Source organism: Carassius auratus, chromosome 40 (assembly GCF_003368295.1).
Source record: "Carassius auratus strain Wakin chromosome 40, ASM336829v1, whole genome shotgun sequence".
In the NCBI taxonomy this organism is placed as follows: Eukaryota; Metazoa; Chordata; class Actinopteri; order Cypriniformes; family Cyprinidae; genus Carassius; species Carassius auratus.
This window is the reverse complement of record NC_039282.1, coordinates 11,932,906-11,957,479: the sequence shown is the minus strand read 5'-3', so window position 1 is coordinate 11,957,479 and position 24,574 is coordinate 11,932,906. Positions and strand designations below refer to the sequence as shown.

Here is a 24,574-nt window from a genome sequence, read left to right as displayed (position 1 = left end):
ATCTGTTTTACAACAGTGAGTGCAAGCTAGATCAAAGTGATTATTATTTTTTGAATATGGATATTTTTCTTAAAAAATGCATTGATTCGCTACAGAAGGCCTTTTTTCACCCCTTGGAGACATTTTTTTAATTCATTAGTTTTTTTAAAAAAATTATCTTGGACCGATGCAATGCTACACCCGCTGAAATGGCATCAAGCAGCTTGAAAGATCAAAGACAATTTTTTTAATAACTCCCGCTGAGTTCATATGAATACATATGATATACACCTTGGATGATTTCAAGGTGAGTAATTTATGGCCTAATTTTCATTTATTAATTAATTCATCCTAATTAATTTGTCACGCAATGTGTAGAGGGAAGGCATACAAAGGCGAAGGTCATCTACACAAGAGTTTGATAGTATCCAAGAAGATTATAATCCATGAAGGCAAAGAAATCCATTGATGTAAAAAAACATCAATAACGGACAACTGAATAGTGGACAAGAAGAAACTTAAGTGGGGAAGAAAACAAACTAACTAAAAGTCCATGATTGTGACAGTACTCCCCCTTCCCTGAAGGCACAACCTCAAGTCAAAGCAGGACGAACAAAGAAGGTAGGGAGGGGGTTTGGGAGGAGGATGAGGTAGAGGCAAAGGGCAGAAAGAGAGGCAGGCAGTTAACCAGGGTGGCGACGATGGAGGGAGGAGCCAGGTAGGAGAAGACAAAGGGAGGAGCCAGGACGAAGATAGCGGGTACTTGGAGAAGGAGGATGAGATAGAGGCAAAGGGCAGAAAGAGAGGCAGGCAGTTAACCAGGGTGGCGACGATGGAGGGAGGAGCCAGACAGGAGACATGAAGAGCCAGGTAGGAAAAGACAGAGGGAGGAGCCAGGACGAAGACAGCGGGTACTTGGAGAAGGAGGATCCAGGCGGGACTCAGACCGCAGCCATGAATGTAGCCCACTGTAGAGCTGATGGAAGGAGGAGCCATGGCAGAGGAAGGGCGGATGACTCCAGGGGGCCGACCAACAGAGCAGGTGGGAGAGGAGCCTGGAGCCAAGATGGACAGCTGATGACCCAGGGCAATGAAGAGGATCCGGAAGGCCAAGGCGGTGCAGATGGCTCAGGTGACTGAAGAATATGCAGGGTTCCGGAAAGCCAAGGTGGAGCCAGAGTGACAGAGTACCCAGTTGGAGCGGAAGGGAGTGAGGGGCCATGGTGAAGGTGCTAAATCGACAGGCCTCTGCAGAGTCCAGGCCTTGGAGGCTGGAACGGGAGACAAGGGTCCTCTAGCCATGACTCCATTGTCATGACAGGACAAGCAGGTAGTTCCAGGCAGACAAACAGTTCAAAACAGAACTCTATGATAGTTTCAGGATATACAGTACATGGAGTTCCTCAGCTCTGTCACTCTTTCTTGCGATGGCTCTTTGGTGACGAGGGGCTGTGGCTCTCCACCTGCGGTCGACTCTTGCTGACACTTAGTGCAGCAGGGTGATGGTTGGCTGGGTTCTGGGGCAAGAGTGGGGCCAGCAATACTGATGGTGAATTTGAGTCATTGCTCACCAGCACCCACTCCACGAAGGACCATATCTAGACAATTGCACTCTGCACGTGGTGTGCATAGTCTGGGTAGCTGATGACTACTCCTTTGTGGTCTGGTATTCTGTCACGCAATGTGTAGAGGAAAGGCACATGAAGACGAAGGTCATCTACACAAGAGTTCAATAGAATCCAAGAAGATGATAATCCATGAAGGCAAAGGGAACACACAGCAAAACAACATCAATACCAGACAACTGAAGAGCGCATTAGGAGGAGCTTAATTTCACAGACAAATTAAGATAATAAACTAGACACAGGTGAACAGAGTGAACCAATCAAAGGATGACCGAAACTAGGTCAAATGAAACATGATGGAAGAAAAAAATAAAATAAAATCCATGGTCGTGAAATACTGTAAGTGCTTTAATAAAATTCAAATCCTCACATTTCTGGTTTTACATCCACCAAACATTAGCCACATTCACTTTCCTTGTAACTACCATAACCAAGAATGTAAATGTTTATTTGTTTTTTTGAGGTGGAAAAGCAAAGGAGGAGTCAGCCAAACTTTTTTGTGGTTATCAACATTATTCTGGCAAATCAGGATAGAAGTACTGAACCTGGAATATTTCTTCTAATATGATTTTGCTGTGGTTCGCATTTTTGGGCTGTTTGCTGTTCTTGGACGTATGTTGTCGAAGCATTTAAATTGATGGATTATAATTGCTGGATGTCCCACTTTTCCTTATTAGTAATTACCATATTTAAATCATCAATGAATTCTCCTCATCTCTTTATTACCTGGTCTGAAGGGAATTAAAGGCCACCATAAAAGCACTGATCAATACTGAGATCGATAGTGAGGTAAGCTTGAACATTGCTGATCTGTAGTAAGTGAAGCACACAATGTTTACAGACTTTCTGCACTAACCTCTGAAACTAACCGAGATATAAAAATCAAATAATATTAGCATGTTTATACACACCAAATTGATTCATATGAAACCAACATTATCATGGTTATTCATGGATCACAGATATTTATCCAGGCCAAAGATAGAACCATTAAGTACAAGCCCAGTTATAAATCACACAAACCTTTGTCAAGATTATTGATCGAAACCTTTGAAGGAAAGGTGGCCCAAACAAAATGCTCAAGTCTCCTTTGGGAAAAGGCTTAGATTTAATAGCCAAACCATCTTTTGGATATAAGTGGCTGCTTTTCATCCAAGAATAGCCCTATCTCAAGCTCTTGGAAAGTTGTTCATAAATCCTCATGTATTTGGGTGTGCCCATCTTTCAAAGGAAACTCTTGATCGCTGTTGGGGTTATGTAAGTAAGTCATGGAGAGTGTTTGATGAAAAGTGGGGTGCCTTCCTGCTCAGGCCAATGATGCAGTCAAGACAGATTTATGTATCGATGGTTTTCATTGCAGCACAACCCATAACACACAGAAAGCAGTTGTGAAAAGAATACTGTTGCATTGCTGAATTGGACTGGGCTTTTCTGTTTGTCTCTTCGGGCCTTTAAACCAGACATATTCCTAAAGGGTTACTCCACCCCAAAATGAAAATGTTGTCATTAAGCACTTACTCACATGTTGTTCCAAACCCGTAAAAACTCAGTTCATCTTCGGAACACACTTTAAGATATAAATAAGATTGGATGAAAAACACCAGAGACCTGCAAGTCTTCAAACTTTTTTATGCCCCCCAAAATAGTTTAATTGCAGAGTAAAGTTGAAACATATATATATATATATATATATATATATATATATATATATATATATATATATATATATATATATATATATATATATATATATATAAGATTATTATATATTATTTGGTATATATATATATATATATATATATATATATATATATATAAGATTATTATATTTTATTTGGTTACATTTTGTTAAGTTATATTTAATTTGGTTATTTATTTATTTGCAGTGTTTGAATTATTTTAGTTCATACATAATTATGTTATTGTTAATTTACAAAATGAAGACATTTAGGTGGCTTAACAAGAAAATAAAAAAGATAAAAACTGCATCACTGGTAAAATAAGTAGCAAGAAATAGAAATGCTTCATTTGATAGGCAATTAAAAGCATCCAAAGAGCATTTTTCACAGTTTCACAGTACACAGGACAAAGCAGATCTGTGGCCTTATCTTGGAAAAAGATCATGAGTTGATTCTCATTGTAATTCAAATGATTTATCAAATCAAAAATCAGAGTCTATAGCCAGCAGCCTAGTTTACCTTATGGTGTCTTGTGGCACTGCACCAGATGCTGTTAGAAACCACAATGAAAATTAGAATAGTCTGTGCTTGCTGTCTTATGCAAACAATGTTTTATCATGAATTTTGATAAAGTGATCTCAGATGATAGATATTTGTCTTGGAATCTGTGAGAAGGATTAAATCTTTTTTTTTTTTTTTTTGTAACTATTGTGTTTTTGGTTGGTACTCCTTGTGTGGTACCTCATTACATGCCCTGTAAGATCATGAACATATGAAACTAGAAGAGAACCGTATGTTTATACTGTTCAAAAATAGTTTTTATCAGTTTTGCTTTTCTTGTTTTTATGAATAATCTTTTATGTTTTTAAATATAAAGACTTCAATGTATGTTATATGTCAAAGGTTTATGATGTTCAGCTGAAATACTGCCTACAGCTTAAACACTTAGTGCTTCCTGATCTTTATCAGGATGCTGCTTTTCTTTTTCTCTCAGAATGACAGTGTCAGTAGATTGTAGAAACAAAAATAGCCATGAGAATAGTGATGGAGGTTGTTGAACATCTAAGTCTTCATTTTCAAAGGTTAATGAGACTGAAGTTTTAACCTTTTATGCCAAATACTTTCGTAAGTCTTACAAGATGGGACAAATTTATTTATTTTAGGCATGTCCTTAACTTAAATATTTTTTGGTATAATCCCCTTCTAATAATACAAATATTAAAGAATAAAAAAATAATAATAATTGAGCTAAAATCAAAAAAGCAAAAAGATTTTCACAATTATTTTGCTTTCAAAGAGGATAAAGGAAATACAGTAACATAGTTGTACAGCATAAGCCATGCATGAAGACTCTTGGTGGCTACTCAACCAACTTGAACATTTGTAGATTTGAGTATTACTAGCATGGGAATCATGTTAGCTAATATTTAGTGTTTGTTAGGGATTTAAAATTCCATAGTGTGCATGCCTGCAATTGTAATTTTTCTAAGAAAATGAGCCTGAAAAAAAGGAAATTGGAGTCCCAAAAAGCTTTTTTGACACTTATTTTTTGACATCACAAATTTACATATGTAACTTGAAGTAATCCAAAAGTAATCAGATTACATTACTTGTGTATTGTGGTACTTGGATTACATTACTGAATACTTTTTTAATGAAGTAATTTGTAACTAACAGAATACATCTTAAACCCTCCCTACCCTGGTACTAACCACTGAATACCATAAGACTTGTCGTTCTGGAGATGCTCTGAATCGCGCTCGCGGAAAGCGCTTGAGAAACAGTGTGTCTTCTGAGGCTCGCTTTGAACTAGTTTTTTAGTTTAGTTAAGTCTCGAGCAAGACAGTACAACATTCACATAACATAACTGGACAGATTTTTACATAAAAAGGGTGACATCATTCATGTTTTCATAACCGCTGACCAATTTAAAAAACTAAACTAAAATTAAATTTTATTTGACAGCAAGGGAGCGCCCTGGTGTTTCGGGGACCCTACTCTGCTCGTGAATTTTGCATATAGGGAGGATCAGCTCTGCTACCTCATTTTCAGACCAGTACACTCATGGGTGCACAAATAAGTGCAAGAGCATTTGCTATTTAAACAATGTGGCGCAGAGCGTAAAAATGACAACTGCGTCAGGCTGAAACTAGCAAAAAAACACTTGTGTCGCGCCTGGCACCGCAATGTGCCAAGTGTATGATACGGCCCAAGATTTTTTTTTTTTGCTTCCATGAAATTCAAGAACTACTATTCTTGAAGAAGTCTGCTTCCACTATAGCACCCGCTGTGGCAACACTGACCATGCAAAGCATACTTGTATTAGACTGTAAATTTAATTCTGACGTGTTTCAAATCACAAGAACAGATGCAATTGAGTGCTTGTTTCAGGTCAACAGCAACTGTTTCCCTGATCTTTCATTTCTCGGAAAACAAAATCACATACACACAGACATAAATTCTGTATGACTGTGTTCCTGATTTGATCTGAGGTTTTCGCTGTGCTTAACTGAAAAAAAGTCAAGTTTAAAGGTTTGTGTGTGATGCAGATGGGTGGATAAATGAATATGAATTTGTTGTTTTTCTTTCCGAGAACCTTTTTATTTTGGGCGGATGTAGAGGGTATATAAAACACACAGTTAATAGTGATTAATTTTGGCATGTGGTTAGTAGATTATACAAATTGACTGATAAAAAAAACAGTGTTGAACTACGTCAACAGAATAGTTTTGAAGTGCTCAGTGTGCCTCAGTGAATCCCTAGACGTTTGGGGCCTGTGGTTTGCTTTCTGTGGAAGTTTGAAAATCGTGTGTTTACTGTACATCAGAGAGAAAAGATCATCTTCAAAGTATATTATAATATAGTCCTGCCTTTGTTTTCCTGTGACTGACAAAGATACTTGGGAATTTAGAATTTCCCAAAATGCACTTCTTATGCATTTCTCCTTTTTATATATATATATATATATATATATATATATATATATATATATATATATATATATATATATATATATATATATATAAATATATATATATAAGACAATAGAATACACTGGATCATTCCAGAAAGTCCAGTTGGCTGTGGCTGCATGCACATTCCAATGTGTTCAGAGAGTTTTTAGCTTATAACAGATGGAAACTAATAAAATTCTCTTTAAATACATACAAAGAGATTTAATTTACTTTCTTTGAAGCCACCTGAATTTCAGTCATTTAACTCCACTTCCATGTCAACCAGGGGTGCGTTTCCCAAAACCATAGTTGCTAGCCTGTTAGCAACTTAGTTGGTTGGCAATGGGAAATTGCATTGCAACCAACAATGTTGCTAACTTAGTTAGCAACTATGGTTTTGGGAAACGCACCCCAGAACAGCCAACTCACATGATATCTTTATTGCTCTTTTGTAGCTCAGAAGTCTTAACTGAGTTGTCAAGGGGTGTTTACCCATTACTGTTTTTAACTAAAAACAGATAGCATTTTATGCATTTTGGCCGTTCACTTACATGTCAACAGCATTTTGGGGGCCTGAAAATGCAAGCTTATGAGAATGACTTCAGAGTGCTACAGTATACTCTGTATAAACTACCCACAGTTACATATCTTTTAAGCATCAAATTTAACATGTTTTTCCTAAGTATAAAACATTTGAGTTCATGTTGAGATATTTGACAATTCCAGACGTCTTGGCAAATCTGAGAACAGTTTGAGACATTATTGCGATCTCTTCTAAAAATCTAGCAGACAAATGTGAGATAAGGAGATTTGATTTGGAACATTTTCTTGTCTTAAATTCTAAATGTTGGATGTTCCATCACATCTCATTATGTTGAAGCTTCTGTTTAGAACATGTTGAGCACAATGATGTTTTTTTTTTTCTCTTGTTTGTTACATTTTGCAGTTGGCTGGTCATCTTGTCTTGATATGAACTTGTCAGTTTTGTCTGATGCTATCAAACAGGGTCAGGTTTCTCCTGCATATGCTTGAGCTTGTGTGAGAAGAAACTTCTCTCACGTGAGTGTAGGTTAAGATTGTTTATCTGCTGCACTGTGGCTGGAATTTAGTCAAATGCTTTCCTTTACTGAAACGGATAATGTGGGTTAAACTGCTTTAGTCATTTCCTGCCTGAACTTTTATCTGTAACGTCACAAAATCAGCTTCTATTCTTGCAGACATTTGTAAGATACCGTACCACAATGATTTAGCAGTTACTATACAGAGCCGTTGTTAACGGACAAGCGGCACAAATCCACGTTCATTATCAGCTTGGATTGCGCAGCTTGTCAGTTAACAACGGCTCTGTGTAGTAACAGCTGCTCTATGTGAAATCAAGCACCTGATGCAATTTACCACTGATAAGATAACCGGCTTTATTGGTGAGATGCACATAAATCATCGGCCGATAAATATCATGCACCCCTATTATATTGTATTAAAAGGACTGCATTTAATGTCTTCTCATGACTCAAGAACAAAGAAACCACATTGAGAAGTGTGTTCAGGTTCATGTGCGTACTGTAGATCCAAAACGGCATTCATGGTTGAGATTTGTTTATTGCCTCGATTTGAACTTTCAGTTACAAAATGTGGTGTTTTTTGAAGATCATCTTTAATGACACGGTAACAAAGTTCGTAGATCGGGAAACATTTAGACACTACACTTTAGTGACCAAATAAAGAAAAACACAACAACAAAAGTAAAAGCAGCAGCCCATCATGGACGCCTGCTGCATAAAACATAATAAAACAACAACATAAATAGTCCAGGCCTTGTCCTCTCTCATCCTTCACTGTTGTCACTCCTCTTTTTATCCTTCCGGAGATCCTCCTTGGGACCTGAGACCGGTGAGTTGCGCAGGTGTCGCTCATTATCATTTACACGCTACAAACGTTTTCTTCATCATTTCAAACCTCGTTTTCAAATATTTCACAAATCATTGGCTTACACCAATGATTCAGAGGTGCTGGTTTGTGCATTCAATATTTCCATCCTCTAATGTCTCGCCTGGCACTTATTGTGTAAATTCCCATGTGTAAAAGGTTTAGAGCTGACCTTTGAAATTCAATATCCTGATGCATTCGAAGTTCATCTGCATTTAAATGAAAAACATTACCGGTTCATTAATGACCTCACATTAACATCAATGACTTCACTCAGAAATGTGATAAGAAAGCATAAATATCTGTTTATCTGTTGAGCGTTTTAAATATAAAAAAGAACCCTGTTTACAGCCCTGAAATGGTAAGTTCAACACAAATGTTTAACACAAACAATTTAACTGAGCTGTGTGGTCGCCAAGTGTTTCTATGCAAGGCATTTTGAGTGGTATAAACTGCAGAACGTTGCTGTGTGGTTGCTAGAATGTTCTGAGAGGTTTCTGGGGTGTTATGAAGGGTTTGTTATATGGTTGCTGCTTCCTGGCTGCTTCCTAGTTACATCTGTCTCTTTATGATAATCATCACTGCCTGGGTGACTTATTCGGTGTATGTGATTTCTTCCCACGTCTTTATTGTCCCACAGCTAAAATGTAAAGTGTGATCCCTTGCTTTGAGTTACAGGTTTATTCTGAGCACTTCAGATTGCTTGCAGTGAAACACACTCTTCCTGACACAGAAACTGAAATGAATTCCGCTTTTGTAATTGTGCCAGGAAACATGTGGACTGACAAAAAAAGTGAAGGAACAAATGAGAAGAGGGCAAAATTACGCAAAGAGTCAGACAGGGAGGTTGTGAAATGAATTGTCATCCCTTCTTCAATGTTTTTCTAGTTTTATGTGGTTGAACAGGCCTGGGAGGATATGAAACTTTGCCATGTTCCTGTTTTGCTGATGGCTGTTAAGGTTCGCACATGGCTATTCTTCCATCTTCACTTGTGTCAGTAGTACCTGAATTCTCACTTGACTCTACAGTAAATTTAAGATTTTTTTATTTTTTTATATAGTGAAACGCAATCTAATTGTCAAGGACAGAAAAGCTTAATGTGTTACAGACCTTCTTCTATTTAAGGAACTGTGAGATGCATACTGTTGGTTAGATGTTATCTGTGAAAGGTGTGAGTAAATTGTGCTGCATGGGGCTTGTGCACATCCAGGCAGTCAACACTTACTCAGAAAATTGTTGTTTAAGTGATCACTTGTCAATATATATATCTGTTCTTTAGCACACACTACTTCATGCATACTGAAAAAAAATGTTTTACTTGGATCAATAAATGTAAGCAAATGTTACCCCACTGCCTTACATTTTTAAATACAGTTGTCAAAACACTTGTCAAGACACCACTTTCATTCACATTTAAATTGAACAAGCAATTTGCTGTCAACACATCAACTGACATTCAAATACAAACACACACACACACACACACACACACACACACACATACGTCTAAAGAACTGAACCAATACTTGAAAGTGTGATGTATAATATATAACTTGGCATGGGATTGAGAAACATAAACAGTTGCATTTCAATTAGTCATATCAAAATTCCATGCATTTCCCCAACCATAGATTAAAGTTAAAGCTGTTGGTCAAATTGAGAAACCAAGATATTGTATAATTTATAGTATGTATATATCAGGCACAAGCAATCATATTTAGGTAAAAAAAAAATGAGTGTACTGTACTTCTGTATCATGAAATATGACCAGAATGCACATGGAAGCACAAAGGTCTGATTCTAAATGTCATAGCGCAATATGACCAGACAGAAGTGTAATCATCAGAAGTATCTTGAAAGTTTCCAAACTTTCCCCCAGCATAATGCAATTTAGAGGTCATAAAACAAGAAACAAAAAACAAAACAAAAGCACTTGTCAATTAGAAGGAAAATGTGTACATTACTGCATAAGAAAATGGGATGTGAAAGAACATTTGTTTTCACGAGAACATGCCGAATCCAAGTCATAACATGACAAACTTTAAAGATGCATTCTATAAAGTAGTGAAAGGCTCAAAAGAACCTAAAGCTCTTAAAAAACAAGCAAAAACAAACAAACAAACAAAAAAAAAAAACTGCTTCTTATGAAACCGCTTGCTGTTGAACCCGTGAACACATCATGAACATTGCTGGGAGCAGCTGTTCTTTGCAAGTTTTCGCAGCGCCTCAGTGGTGTATTTCATGCGCATGGGGAAGTGGATGTTTACTAGATACAGACCCATTAAGAGTCCAAATGCCTTGAGGAAACCGCAGATGTTAATAATGACAGGATTAGAGCCTGATCAATATGTATTTTTTTGTGTGTATGTGGGGGGGGGGGGGGTGTAGGGGAAAAAAAGGGCCAATATCGATATATCGGCAAAAATATTTTGTGTATATTATTCTTGTTCGACAGATCACAAATCTCACAGTTTCGGATCACATTACAGTTATTGACCCATGGTTCGGATAATTTTTTTCTGAACAGCAAGAAAAGACAAATATTTACATTTAACTTGCTTTCCATTTATTTCGTAAAGTTAAGTACTTCTTTGATACCACAGCAAATACTACTAGATTAACTAAAACAGTTTAAACAGGATTAAAGAGACAAGAATACACAAATTACAAGCATAGATAAATACAACACTATATTTTACAAATATAAATAAGGTTGGTAGTATTCAAATACAAAAATTTAACAGTTGGGGAAAATAACACTGGATATTATATACTGTTTAAATTAAACATAGATTTTTAGGTAAAACATTAGGTGTTTTGTTGTTTAATGATCATTAATGACTCCAGCAGTATTTATATGCCGCTATCCCTTTAAGACCTGATGCATGGATCCAATATAATAATTATAAATATCACATTCCATTTCTTTCTCAGCTGTTTCCATATCTGACTGCGTTTACCTGAATGTAGGGCTGGACCATTTTTCGATTATTCAAATATTTATTCTGTTTTTTTTTTTTTTAACACCTGGCATCCTCAGCAAAATGGTCTTCATTCACGTTTGAATATAGCCGCTTTTTCACTATCGAGCCGAACAGTTCTAAGGTTAGAGTTATTTTTCCACATGAGCCTGGTACGGCGAGGCACGATTATAAACCATTCTCGGCATGGAAAAGACAACCGTGCTTACAGTAGCTGTGCTGTAAGAGTGTATGTGCATGACTTTGCCACTTTCCCAAAACAGAAATATCTGATCATCATGCATATCGCTGTTTATATTACACTTGCGTAACCAATGTAAGGACTGATTATTATCACTGATAATTATCAGAAATCTTCTTGAACATCAAATCAGCATATTAGAATGAATTCTCAAGGATCATGTGACACTAAAAGGGGCTGAGGGGGTGCATAGCACAGACACTTTTGGAAAAGAGCTGAGCTGGATGAAGGCATCCCTGGATTCAAATAAAATTTCACAATATTCCTAAATATATTACAAATAAATGCAGCCTTGGCAAGCATAGGACTTCTTCCAAAAACATTATATATATATATATATATATATATATATATATATATATATATATATATATATATTCTAACTAACCCCAAACATTTGAACGGTAGTAAGTCAGTTTAGTTGTTTGATTTGGATGCAGTTCATTTGAAGTTGAACCACTACATATAATTTGCATGCTCCCGGCCACACTTTTCTCCAAATACATTTCCTACCAGGGTGAGTATCACAGAGGACCATATGAGGTCTTAGCAACATGTAGGGGAATGTTGTGGGATGTGTTTGCTGAGGTGTTTTGACAACGAATAATGCTGACGAGTGATGACATCCAGAGCTGGTGATATTGGGTGACCATTTATGTGCCCAAAAAGTTACCTTGAACTGTGACGGTGACAGTTAACATCACTCATGGCTTTCTAATATATTTATACCATAATCACTGGATGAAATGGCACAAAGAGCAACCAATGTGCTGATCTATCTATGGTTTTGGCTCCCCCAGCATCCAGGACACTTTGTACTTCAGCGTATCAGGCGTCAGCGTTGAGTCTCAATGCTTCTGTAATGATGGAATATAAACGATGACATCATCACAGTGCTGCAGCTGCAGACTATGATGAAGATTTCTTCTAAGCACAAAGAAAAGTAGCAGTTATTGCCAGTAGAGAAACTATGGAGGTCTTCCAAGATCTGTTTGTCTCTTATATCTGTATTCAGATATGATATATGTTAAGAGTACAGGGCTTTTCGCACTTGAAATGATAAACACAATGTCATTATGAAAGTAGGGATGCACCGATATTAAAATAATACTGATTATTTTCATGTTATGGTTGACAATGCTGTAAGTAACATAATCAGATTACTCTTTTTAAGTAACTAGTAAAGTAATGCAATTACTTTTAAACTTACAACAAAATATCTGAGTTACTTTTTAAAATAAGGTTACGGTATTTTCCCATTTTTTCACTGTTCATAAGGAAACAATAGGATTGCCATTTTGTTCACACAAGAGCGTTTGAAAGCCGCATCTATCAAGAGATCTGCTGATAGACAAGGTTTTCCCTGTGTATCTGTGTAAGTGCTATGTGTAGAGCTTGAAGCGATGATTATTGTAGCCAATAACAGACATATCTGTTGAGTGTGTGAACACAATGGCCACTCAGAGCTGTTTAAAAATCCATTCAACAGCGCTAAAAATTATGAACTAAATTGAGCGGGAAATGCTGGCATTTCTTTTTTGTTTTTGAAAGTGTTTCTTTTGGTTATTTTTTCATATGGAATGCCCTGAATTCCTCCTCCTTTTGCTGGAGCAGGGGAGCTTATCCTCGAGGACCACACAAGACTATTCCAAGGAATCTCCAGCAACACCAGCTATTCGGACGACGCAAGCGGAATGCAATTGTCCTTGGAAAGTCCTCGAGGGAATTCCACCGTATTTATGGAGTGGGTGCTGGTGAACAATGGAACCAGTTCACTGTCTGCCCTCCTGACGATGTTGCAACCAGCCCAACTCCGGACCCAAAGCACAGCCAACCCTCACCCTGCTGCACAGAGCAACAGCCAGAGCCCAATGAAAACACAGATCCAAAGCCCGCCATGACCAACCGGTCATTGCAAGAAAGAGCGACAGAGCTGAGGATAACCCTGGAGCCAGAGACTTACCGATCGTCTGACCAGATGTGAAAGCCGGCAAAAACGCATGCATCGATGGATGTAAAAGTGGAGAGTGAGGGCATGGGTATCAGTACTGAGGGTTAACTGAGGCAGGACTTTTATTCAGAGTTACCCAGTCTTTCTGTCCTGTTAGGGCAAAAGAGGCCATTTTTGAACTGTGTGTCTGCCCTGAGCTGTCTGTCTGCCCAGTCTAGGCCATGGAGGTTGTTTCCTTTCATCTGGCACTCCATGTGTGTTCCATCTCTGAACCCCCGGACTGCTCAAAACCCTTACCTAGTCTCCCTCTTGCATCACTTCTTCATCAGTCCTCACCACCTCCTCGGGCAGTTTCCATCGGTGTCATGGTTTGAGGATCCCTTGTCTCCGCCTGCAGCCTCTCAGTCCCAGACTCCACCTTGACCCATCGACCCAGCGACCCAGCGGCTCCACCGTAGCTCCAAGCTCCCTCCTCTCCACCATGACCCGTCAGTTCACCAGCTCTACCTGGCTTCTCCCTCCATCCTTGCCGCCTTCGTCATCTGCCTGCATCTCTTCCAGCCCTTCACCACCGCTTCTCCCGCCTCCCAAACCCCCTCCCTGCCACCTTTGTTTGCATGCTATGGCACAAAGTCGCATGCATACTAGTTTCATTGTGGTTCCAGGGAGGGAGCGTAGAGGGACTCCCACAGTGCCCCCCACACTGTATGTGTTTGTGTATATATTAGTGCTGGGCAACGAGTATTATTATTTATTTTTTAAATCTATTATTTTTAATCACGATTAATCACATTATTGTCTGCAATTAATCGCATTGTTATGCACACAATTAATAATAATTCATAAGTAGTGTATTTTAATGTCATTAAAAAATACTGCTATATGAACAAAAGTGTAATAACATTTGGTTTGCAAACACTTTAAACAAATAAGATGCTTTTTTACAGCAGTATTCTTTTTACATAGTAGCGGTTAAAATATTTCTTGTAAAACTTATGACATTAATGTAATAATCAAATATAAAACAAGCTATTTGCCACTGCCAGGACATTAACATTTTTATAGAAAATATGTTATAGTTTGTTATAGAAAAACAAGTTCATAACATTATCATAACATTATAACTGGAATCTTCAGTGAAGAGACATGGATGATCGCTGGACCCAACACAGCTGAGTGCGGCGCTGGACAGCACTTGATGGGTGGGTAGAGACTCGTGTGTGTGGAATGTGGGAGAATAATTAGGGTTTGCTCACACTAGGCAATCTTAACCATGCCGGGGCACGTTTGACCCCCAAAGCCTGGTTCGTTTGACTAGTGTGATAATTCTGTTTAGCAGTCTCTGGCTTGTTGGAAAAAGTGGACAAGAGCGCTCAGTTAAATATAGATCAGTGAGTGTGAGTGTGAGTATTAACCGTGCCGCAAAAGCGATAGATGTGTAAAGCAATATATTGTGAGAGGGCTGTGTGATACCGCGTCCCATACGACTCAAAGTAATAAACCACAAAGTTAACAAAAGATGCACTCCACTGTGTTGAGCGAGAGTGCTTCTCTGCTGTCTTCACGTGCATAACACAGGGTTAAGTGTGGAATGAGAAATCACAGGTGTTATCTTAAAAGGCTTTGAAGTAAGATGTTGTCTCACTAAGAGGAAGGCAGCATCTTGACCTTTAATATTAGCTGCAATTTTATCTCTAATCTTGATATTTCATCAGCAACAAAGCCACATATTGCTAAGACTTTATCATTTGCTGTCAATCTCTTGGCAAGTAAAGAGCAACAAAGGGTTCTGAAGGCTAATGACCATCTAGAGCATCAAAACATACTTTTTCTGGCATTGATGGTTGAACCTTGCATCCATACTTCATTGAGCATAAGAGTCATGACTAACAGTGGATTGATGTATGAGCTAATCATCGTTGTTAGCCTATAAAAAACTATGGCATATTTGCCAATTATTTTAAATACATAAACATACATACATACATAAATACATAAATAAAAAAATGTTATGCAGAAAGTGAATAATGAGACAATACTAGACTATAAAATAGTTAACACTATATAGAAATGATACAGAAAGGTTATAGGAAAAATCTAATATTTTAGTGATACTTTAGTACTAATAATAGTACTAAAGGTTAGTGTAATCTGAATTAACAGTGACTCTCTTTTCCATTTCCAGTGTCATTGGATATTATGCATGAAGTAAAGGAGTGTTTAATTTTGGTTGGAAGTGAAATCTTATGTAAATTTGATTAAGAAATGATATGTCTGCAATTTGAAACATGCCTTGATTTTTATTTCTCTTGAACAGCACGTCAAATTTAAGGAAATTAATCACTTTCGTGCATTGGATGTAAACAGCATTGTGCCAAATGTTTTCCAACTGTCATTTGACATATTATCTTTCTTTATACATCCTACGCAACAATTAAAATCAGAGCTGGTGAATTGTGGGAATTGGTTCTCTTGAGAACAGTGAAATGGGGCGCTCCACATCTGCTGTGTTTCCTTTCATCTACAGCAATAGTGTTGGATTGTGAGATTTAGTCCAAAAACTTGCAACCTGTGCCAGCAGACATGTCATGTTTTTCCAGAACACAGCCTTAATCATAAAGCTAATCTGTTCGATATTTATTGCAGGAAATGTGGAACTGATAATAACAGTCATTCAGAGAGAAAGTTTCTGCAGGGATGTTGTGCTGTTTCTTGTGGTTTCAGTGAAAATATGTTTTTTTATTGAAATGGTGTACTTTTGACAATTCCAAAAAGTACAAACCATAATTTTGGCATGTGTCAAAAAACATTACACACACATCAGTATGGTTTCTACTTAGGCAAATTATAATACTAAATAACTGTGACTGGAAACAGAATTGATGCATCATTAGAACTTGAGACTTGACTTCACAGACTTGCGAAAATCTGATTTCACAAGTCCAACTTTTACAATTTATTTTCCATTCTGATCTGTCATTTTAATCTTTGACAATTGCAAAACTTCAACTTCCAATGAATACTAAAGTGTTGCCATCTGTTTCGGTGAAAAGCAATAAAATATGGGACAAACTGCTTCTCGAAACTGAACGCAATTGTATTCCAATTCTGTATAATATGTGATAGGTGGCAATGGTCTTATTTATCTCCCACTGTTCTAATTGTTCCCTGTCTCCTCCTCAGATCTGTGGCTTTGTGAACGCTATTAGTCCGGTTGGGAATGATCAGAAGAACCTAATGGCTTTCCGCTTCTCTGCATTTAACCCCATCTTGGACCCCTGGATCTTCATCATCTTCCGTAAGGCGGTCTTTCACCACATCCGTGCACTCTTCCGCTGCTGTTTCCCCAGAGAAACAATGAAGACCACAGCAAAAAACTCCCTGTCCTTCCCCATGGAGTCTGGAAATGCCAAACACAGCTCAAGCATCCAGACTAAGATCTACTGCAGCCTCCCCCAGTGAGGTCTTGATGAGCGACTATGAACTTACAATGGTGTGCAGTGAGATATAACAAGACGATGAGATTTAGAATCCTACTACCAAATATAAAAGCATGGATGTCAAAGGACCTGTTTCCTCTCCATTGGCAATGTGCAAGTAAACCACAGAATTTGGTTCTGCAAAGATGTGAAGGAAAAGAATGAAACCAGTGTCAATTTGGAGAACTGACACATACCAGTTTACCAATAATCACCAAGGATAGAACATTATGAACTTTGGGAAGATGAAGTTGACCAAATTGCTTAGTAACAGACTAATGAATGGGGAAGTCCAAATTTAAAGTAGAGACATTGGATACAGTAGCAAAAATCAATAACGACAAGCAACCAAAATACGGGTTGAAAACACTTTGCATGTATCACTTTTCAGCTTTAAAGGTTAAAATCCTTCTAAAATTGACACACTTTTAAGCAAACCCAAACTGCAGTGGCAAAAGTATACGATTTGATAAAATATGTGTTGAACAGTTAAAGCAAGTTGTTTAGTAGCAAACAACCAATCATATTGTTTGTCTCATTAAATATTCATACAGCTTGGTGTGTCTTCAGAATCTGAGGGAAACAGTTAAAGAATCATACAGTGAAAGCAATCACATTAACTCATGAAGAAATATTTCCACAGAAGTTAAACAGCGTATTTATATTTGTTAATTTATTTTTCAGCGAATGAGCACATTAGCCAACATGTACAGTTTAAAACAATTCAGAACCGTACTTAGAAGAAATTAACCAAGGGTAACATGACATAACCATACCAGGTAACATTTTTTGAGATGTTAAAATACTATTTGGTATTAACTCATGCTAGTTATAATACAAAAATAGCTTATTGGGTGTTGTTAAGATGTGTTTTTAGAAGAACGCCTTTTGTTGAAAATGTAAAAACTACATTTCTACAGTTTTTTTTTTTATAGTGGTACTTAAGAAAAGCGAATTCAATTTAACTGTGATAATATAATGTAAATAATACAAATAAATGACTGTTACAGCTAATAGCTGTGCAGTACAGGAGTTTGGACCAATAATATTGCACTGTAGGCGGGGCTAGCCAGCCACCAAAATAGAAACAGAGCAATTGGCATGAGAAGAACAAAATGTATGTGGAAGAGATGGCTTTTATGTTTTATATCTTGATGCTTTAGCATTTCATGTCTGTTCATGGTGTCAGAGGAGAGGCTTGTGTATAATGTTAATATATTTGACCATACAGTATGTTTCCAATTCAGCTAATGTATATAGTTTAAACTATACTAATGCAATTTCATACCTGCTCTGGAAGCTACTAATATCACCTAACATGTTTCATTAAAAAACATGGATAGCTGTCTTTAAAATACATTTGCTTTTACCACATATGGTGTTTGATTTTTGTAAACATTTATATACTCTGTTTGAAGCTATTTGCCGTTAAAACTGCCACTATATTACACTGATCTCTTATAAAACATTGATAACAAAAACAGACCGTTTCATTATATGTTTTATAAAATCATTCTCAGAAACCAGCGCAAGAATATTATTCAATTTGCAGATGTTACTGTGGAACTTAAAGAAATTGAAATAAATTGTTATTATTTACTTATCATTACTAGCCCTAAGGCTAACTGTAAAGAGGCAAAAAATAAAAATAAAAATCTTTAACAGCTGATTGTTTGACTGGGAACATTCAGATTCAAGTAAAACATTTTATTTTAAAAGTTTAATCTTAATATTTAAATCTAATGAATAATATTAATAAATTCAGTATCCTTTAATGGGATCACATTCATTACACAAATGACTGTTTTTCTTAGAATGACCTATTAACAGTCTGTTCAGGAGGATCAGGACATTTAACTAAACAAACTAACTGGCAGTGTGAGGTCAAACCATATTGATGTAGTGCATGTTTGACAAAGTCTGTAGAGTGGCAGTGTAAATTCACTTCCTCTCCATGTTTGGTAAAAGTGTGCAGTGTCTGCATGCATGATGTGAATCTGATGCCTTATCGTGATATAATATCATGTGTTTTTATGTTTCTTTGTACAGTGTTGTACAGTGCTTTGTGTACATTGGATTTGTTCATGCAGTGTTGACAAGCGAGAAACAATGGACACTTAGTAAAGCGCAAAAGACCCTGTCCAAACAAACATGCATCTTTGTCTATTTCTTCAGGCATGCAATTTGGATAATTAATATACTGTTTCATAAAAATATCATAGATCGGTGCACAGTTTTCAGTGATCAGTTACAGTTTATGACCCTTAATCAGTGTTGGGCATGTTATTTGGCAAGTTACTTTTATTACATCAATTACTTTGTATGAAATGTAACGTAATTACTTAATAAGTTACTTAATTATTTAAATCATTAAGTACTTCATACTATCCCTATAAACCTTAATGCTTAGAAATAAAACCATGGGTACATGTCTCAAGCTGTAAGCATTAAAAGCAATTAGTATCATTTTTCATACACACTGACATAGGCCTATGGTACAGTACATGTCTAAAACATTAGCAGCAACATTAGCATTACCATTACCCAAAAAAATAAAAATAAATACAATAAAAATCCATTTTGTACTGTCATCCATGTACATATGCTTTATCTGTATTACCACACTGTATACAGTTTTTGCAGAAAATAACGTAGGCTCTTACGCAGAGTGTTACAACACAGTTCATGAACATTTTATTGATATTTTATAAAGTAAATTATTATTGCCTAGCACACTATAAACATCGACATCTGATAGTAGATGAAACCACTGATTTAAACAGACTTTTACATTCATGATGATGCAGTGTAAATATTCACATTACTTTATATTTGTATTATATCTCATAATTGTCTTCCTTTTGTACATTTAGCCTATATGTATAAGTTGCCTATATACGGTTTATATGAATATATATCATATTTCAGCATATTTTACTCTCTTTCACACATTATTTAGCAAGATAGGAAAAGCCCACCTAGTAAAATGTGTATAATGTACAGTAAGTACAGAAATCATCTCCATGGCTTAATAAAGCCATGTCAGATCGCACTGTTCATCTGAGGTAAATTCTGGCTTATTCCTCAAGTTTTCTTCCAAAAAAGAAAGGAAAGTAGATTAAAGGTTTTTTTATTCAGATTTTGTATCTAGGTGGGCATTTGTACGCAGCTATGGCAGCAGGTAATTAGTTCTGAGATGGGAAAGACTAACTCACTTTAGTTTCATACCGATTACATAATCAGAGAATATTCATTTTCAATTTGAATTGGTTCATTTAAAAGAAGACACTTCAAGTTTTCTATAGATATGTGACGAGTGGGGCAGGCCTGGATTTTAGTTGTGTTTGGTTTTTATTTGTGCGCGTCAGTCGTCCGTGAGGGGCTGACACGCTGTTTTGTCTTTATTTTGTCTTTATTTTGTCGTTCCCGCCTCCTTCTTCCTGATGATTATGAAGTTTGTACATCATTACAAGATATGTTTCTCATGTCTGTGTGTGATGTATTCGCCAAGTCTAATTTTGTTTTTGTAATGCATTTCAGAAAGGAGTTCATGGTGTACACAAATTAAAGTATACCATTTATAGATTCAATTGATTTTAGCCTTATCTGTATCTGGGTATTTTAGGTCCTTTTCTCTCTTTTCAGGAAAAAAAAAAACTGCAAGTGAACGTACCAGTGCACAGATGGTTAAAGAAGATGCATTTTACTTTTAGACGATACATTTACATTTCAAATTCAGTAATGATTTTAGAACTGTAAAGCAAATATAAGTACCTGTAATTAAATTAACTAAAAATGAACAGTAATCCAATACTTTACTTTTTTCAGTGGATAAGTAATTTAATTAACAGTTACTTAGTGTTACACCCAACACTGCCTTTAATGTAAATGAAGTTGCTCCTATTGTAACAGCTGTGGTCTTTTCTGTGTCAATCAATCGGTCAACAATCAACAATTATTTATGCAGCCCATTACAACACTCAAGGTAAACCAAAGTGCTTTCAGAGCAACAACAACAAAAATATAAGCCAAAAACTACATAAAAGACACAAAAAATTACAACCTTGCTAGTTGTTAAAAGTCGGTTTAAATAAATAAGTTTTAAGCCAAGCTTTTAAAAAACCTAAATCAATAATGGCATACATTTTAGGGGGAAGCTTATTCCTGAGTCTGGGCCCAGGTACAGTAAAAAAGCCTGGTCCCCCAGTATATGAAACGTGGCCTTGGGTCTTCCAGCAAAAGTTGATTTGTTAACCTGAGAGCCCTGTTTGGCTGACGGGAAGCCAGCATCTCAACTACAGTACATAAGGTGGGGCAAGGCCACTGAGAGCTTTTTAAAATGTCACTGTTTGTTTTTAATCAACTCTAAAAGAAACTGGAAGCCAGTGGAGCAAATAAAGAACTGGGTTGATGTGCTCACGTTTGCATGTTTTATTTAAAAGACGGGCCGCAGCATTCTGCACCAGCTGAAGGGGACTGAGGGGCAATTGTGAGACCCCAACATAAAGCGGATTACAATAATATAATGTTGTACTGATAAAAACATGAATAGCTTTTTGAAGTTCAGAGCAATTCAAAAATGGTTTGACCTTGTCCAAAATATGTAGCTAAAAAAAAAAACCTAGCTTTAACCACACTGTCAATTTGTTTATCAAATGTCAAGCTACTCTCAAAAAAGCTTTGAAGTCAGTGCATCAAAAGTCAGAAGTTACAGTTTCTCAAAATTAAATATTTAGCCTTTTCTATAATTAGGTGAAGGAAATTTTGCTCAAACCATAGTTTAATATCATGAATGCAATCAATTAGTGACACAACTGCATCAGCATTTTGGGTCTCACAGGAAAATATAAAAAAAATCTATATTATGCCTGGCTTTAATGGACCCGTGAGGCAGCATATAAAGTGAAAATAAAATGGACTGAGAATAGAGTCTTGTGGTACTCCACAAGAGAGAGAATTTTCACTACATTATCTGTAGTGATTGAGGACTCTTACTCCACCACCACTACAGAAAATGTTCTATTGGTCAATTATGATGTGAACCACTGAAGTGCAGGACCCTGAATGACAACAAAGTGATTAAGGCAAAACAGAAGGACTTCATTGTCCACTGTATCAAAGGCTGCCATGAAATGAGGTAGCACTAGATTAACAGGGCACTTAGCATCAACAAACAGAGCAATATCGTTGTGCACCATTAACAGTGCAGACTCAATTGTGATCTGAATCCAGATGGAATTTCTCAAAATAAGAGATATTTTCTAAAAAAAAAAAATTTAATTGTATGAAAACTTTTGAAAGAAATGGCAGGTGAGAAACTGGTCTAAAATTAGACAAGACTGAGGGATCCAGTCCATTTTTTAAGAAGAGGCCTAACTACGGCATGTTTGAAAGCAGCAGGGACAGATCCTGAGCTATGACATAAATTGATAAAAGCCAACAGAAAAGGCCCACGTAGTAAAAACTTCTTTTAGCAATTAGGTTGGAACAAGGTCCAATGGGCAGTTTGCAATTTTTCATATGTTTAGACTTCATAGAGGAATGATAGTGAGACCCATTCAAACTTATCAAATACCACAGAATATGCTGCAGCGACAGGTAAGTCAGTTCCAGAGCTCTTGTTAGTGAGTTGTCTGACAGACTCCACTTTATTAATAAAAAAGTGCTAAAATTTTCACAAGTGGAGACTAAGGGGCCAATCAGAGGACAGGTGTGTGGGTTCACAACAGAATTAATTGTGTTAAACACCACTCTGGGACAATGCCCACTGTTGGTTATAACTTTGGGAAATTGCACAGCCCTCTGATAATCAGAAAAACAGCCCCTTAATATTTCCAGAGACACGTCATTTGTCCTTCTTCCATCTCCACTCTGCCTTTCTACAATGTTACCTAAGGGCACGTGTGGCATAATATGTCCAGGGATCTGCTCTTAGGAGCTTAGGAGATCTGTTCTTATAAGTGGAAATAGAGTCCAAGATACAGAAACAAGTAGAGTAAAAAGATGAAAGAAGGCCATCAGGGCATGCAGGATAGACAGATGCATGGAGGGCACAAAGTCTAGAGTCCATAAATTCAGTAGTAAACTCTTTAGCTGTTGAGGAGGTGAGAATGCAATGATAACACGATGAAACAGGAGACCTGCTGGCTGTTGATTGTGGGACTGGAGATTCAGTAATAATGGGGAAGTGATTTGAACTGGCATTCTCAAATATTTCAGTAAGGGAGATAGAGAGCACATGAGAAATAAGAAGGTCCAAAGTTTGCCCGATAAGATGTTTCTTGAAAATGAGTAAAGACTCAGCTGTACGAATTGAGATTGGGAGGTCATTCCACCAGCTGGGCACAATCCAGGAAAAGGTCCGCGAGAGTAATTTTAAATTTCTTTGGGATGGCACCACAAGGTATCGTTTACTTGCAGAGTGCAAACGTCTGGAGGGCACATAAGATTTAACCAGTGAGTTTAGGTATGTTGGTGCCGTGTCAGTGGTCATCTTGTAGGACTTAACCCACAGGAGTGCGGTTCAAGAGATGCCCATCTTTCTGAAGGTGGAGAATCTGGTGATTAACGGTGTCAAAATCAGCAGACAGGTCCAGTACGATGAGTACTGAGGATTTTGAAGCTGCTCTTGCTAGTCGCAGGACTTCAGTAACAGAGAGCAGAGCAGTCTCAGTCGAGTGGCCACTTTCGAAGCCAGATTGGTAGCTGTCCAGGAGGTTGTTCTGTACAAGGAACATTGAAAACTGGTTGAACACAGCTCGCTCAAGTGTCTTTGCAATGAATGGAAGAAGTGATTTTTAGTCTGTAGTTTTCAAGAAGTGCTGGATTTAGAGATGGTTTCTTGAGCATTCTAGAGTTGATAACGTGAGTAAGCGATGGTATGACTGAAGAAGAGATAAGATGTGTGGGTCAATCCACTACATTTACATTTACATTTAATCATTTAACAGATGCTTTTATCCAAAGTGACTTACAAATGAGAACAATAGAAGCAGTCATATTTTTATAAATGAAAAGACAAGAAAAGAAGGAAAAGTGGTAGTATTAGTTGGTTAAGTGCTGGCAAAAAAGATGAGTCTTTTGAATGTTTCTTGAAAATGAGTAAAGACTCAGCTGTACGAATTGAGATTGGGAGGTCATTCCACCAGCTGGGCACAATCCAGGAAAAGGTCCGTGAGAGGAATTTTAAATTTCTTTGGGATGGCACCACAAGGTATCGTTTACTTGCAGAGTGCAAACGTCTGGAGGGCACATGAGATTTAACCAGTGAGTTTAGGTATGTTGGTGCCGTGTCAGTGGTCGTCTTGTAGGCAAGCATCAGTACCTTGAATTTGATGCGAGCGGCTACTGGTAGCCAGTGTAACCTGATGAGGAGAGGAGTAACGTAAGCTTTTTTTTGGCTCACTGAAGACAACCCTTACTGCTGCATTCTGGATCAATTGCAGAGGCTTGACAGTAAATGCAGGAAGGCCCACCTGGAGAGCATTATAATAGTCTAGTCTGGAGAGAACGAGAGCTTGGACAAGAAGTTGGGTGGCTTGCTCTGACAGGTAGGGTCTAATCTTCCTAATGCTGTATAAGGCAAATCTGCAGGACCGGGTCATAGTAGCAATGTGGTCTGTGAAGCTTAACTGATTATCCATCACAACTCCTAGGTTTCTGGCTGTCCTCGAAGGAGTAATGGTTGACGAACCCAGCTGTATAGAGAAGTTGTGATGAAGCATTGGGTTAGCTGGAATCACCAGGAGTTCTGTCTTC

General features: G+C 37.3%; 1 protein-coding gene across 1 annotated transcript in view; it reads left to right on the top strand.

The window, feature by feature from the left end:
• LOC113058581 (prostacyclin receptor-like) overlaps positions 1–21,150 on the top strand; it is a 33,880-nt gene extending 12,730 nt beyond the window's left edge. The window contains exon 3 of the mRNA XM_026226608.1: positions 16,521–21,150. Within this exon, the coding sequence (XP_026082393.1) occupies positions 16,521–16,799 (279 nt within the window). The 3' untranslated portion in view covers positions 16,800–21,150. The remainder of the gene's footprint in view (positions 1–16,520) is intronic.
• The last annotated feature ends 3,424 nt before the right edge of the window (positions 21,151–24,574 follow it).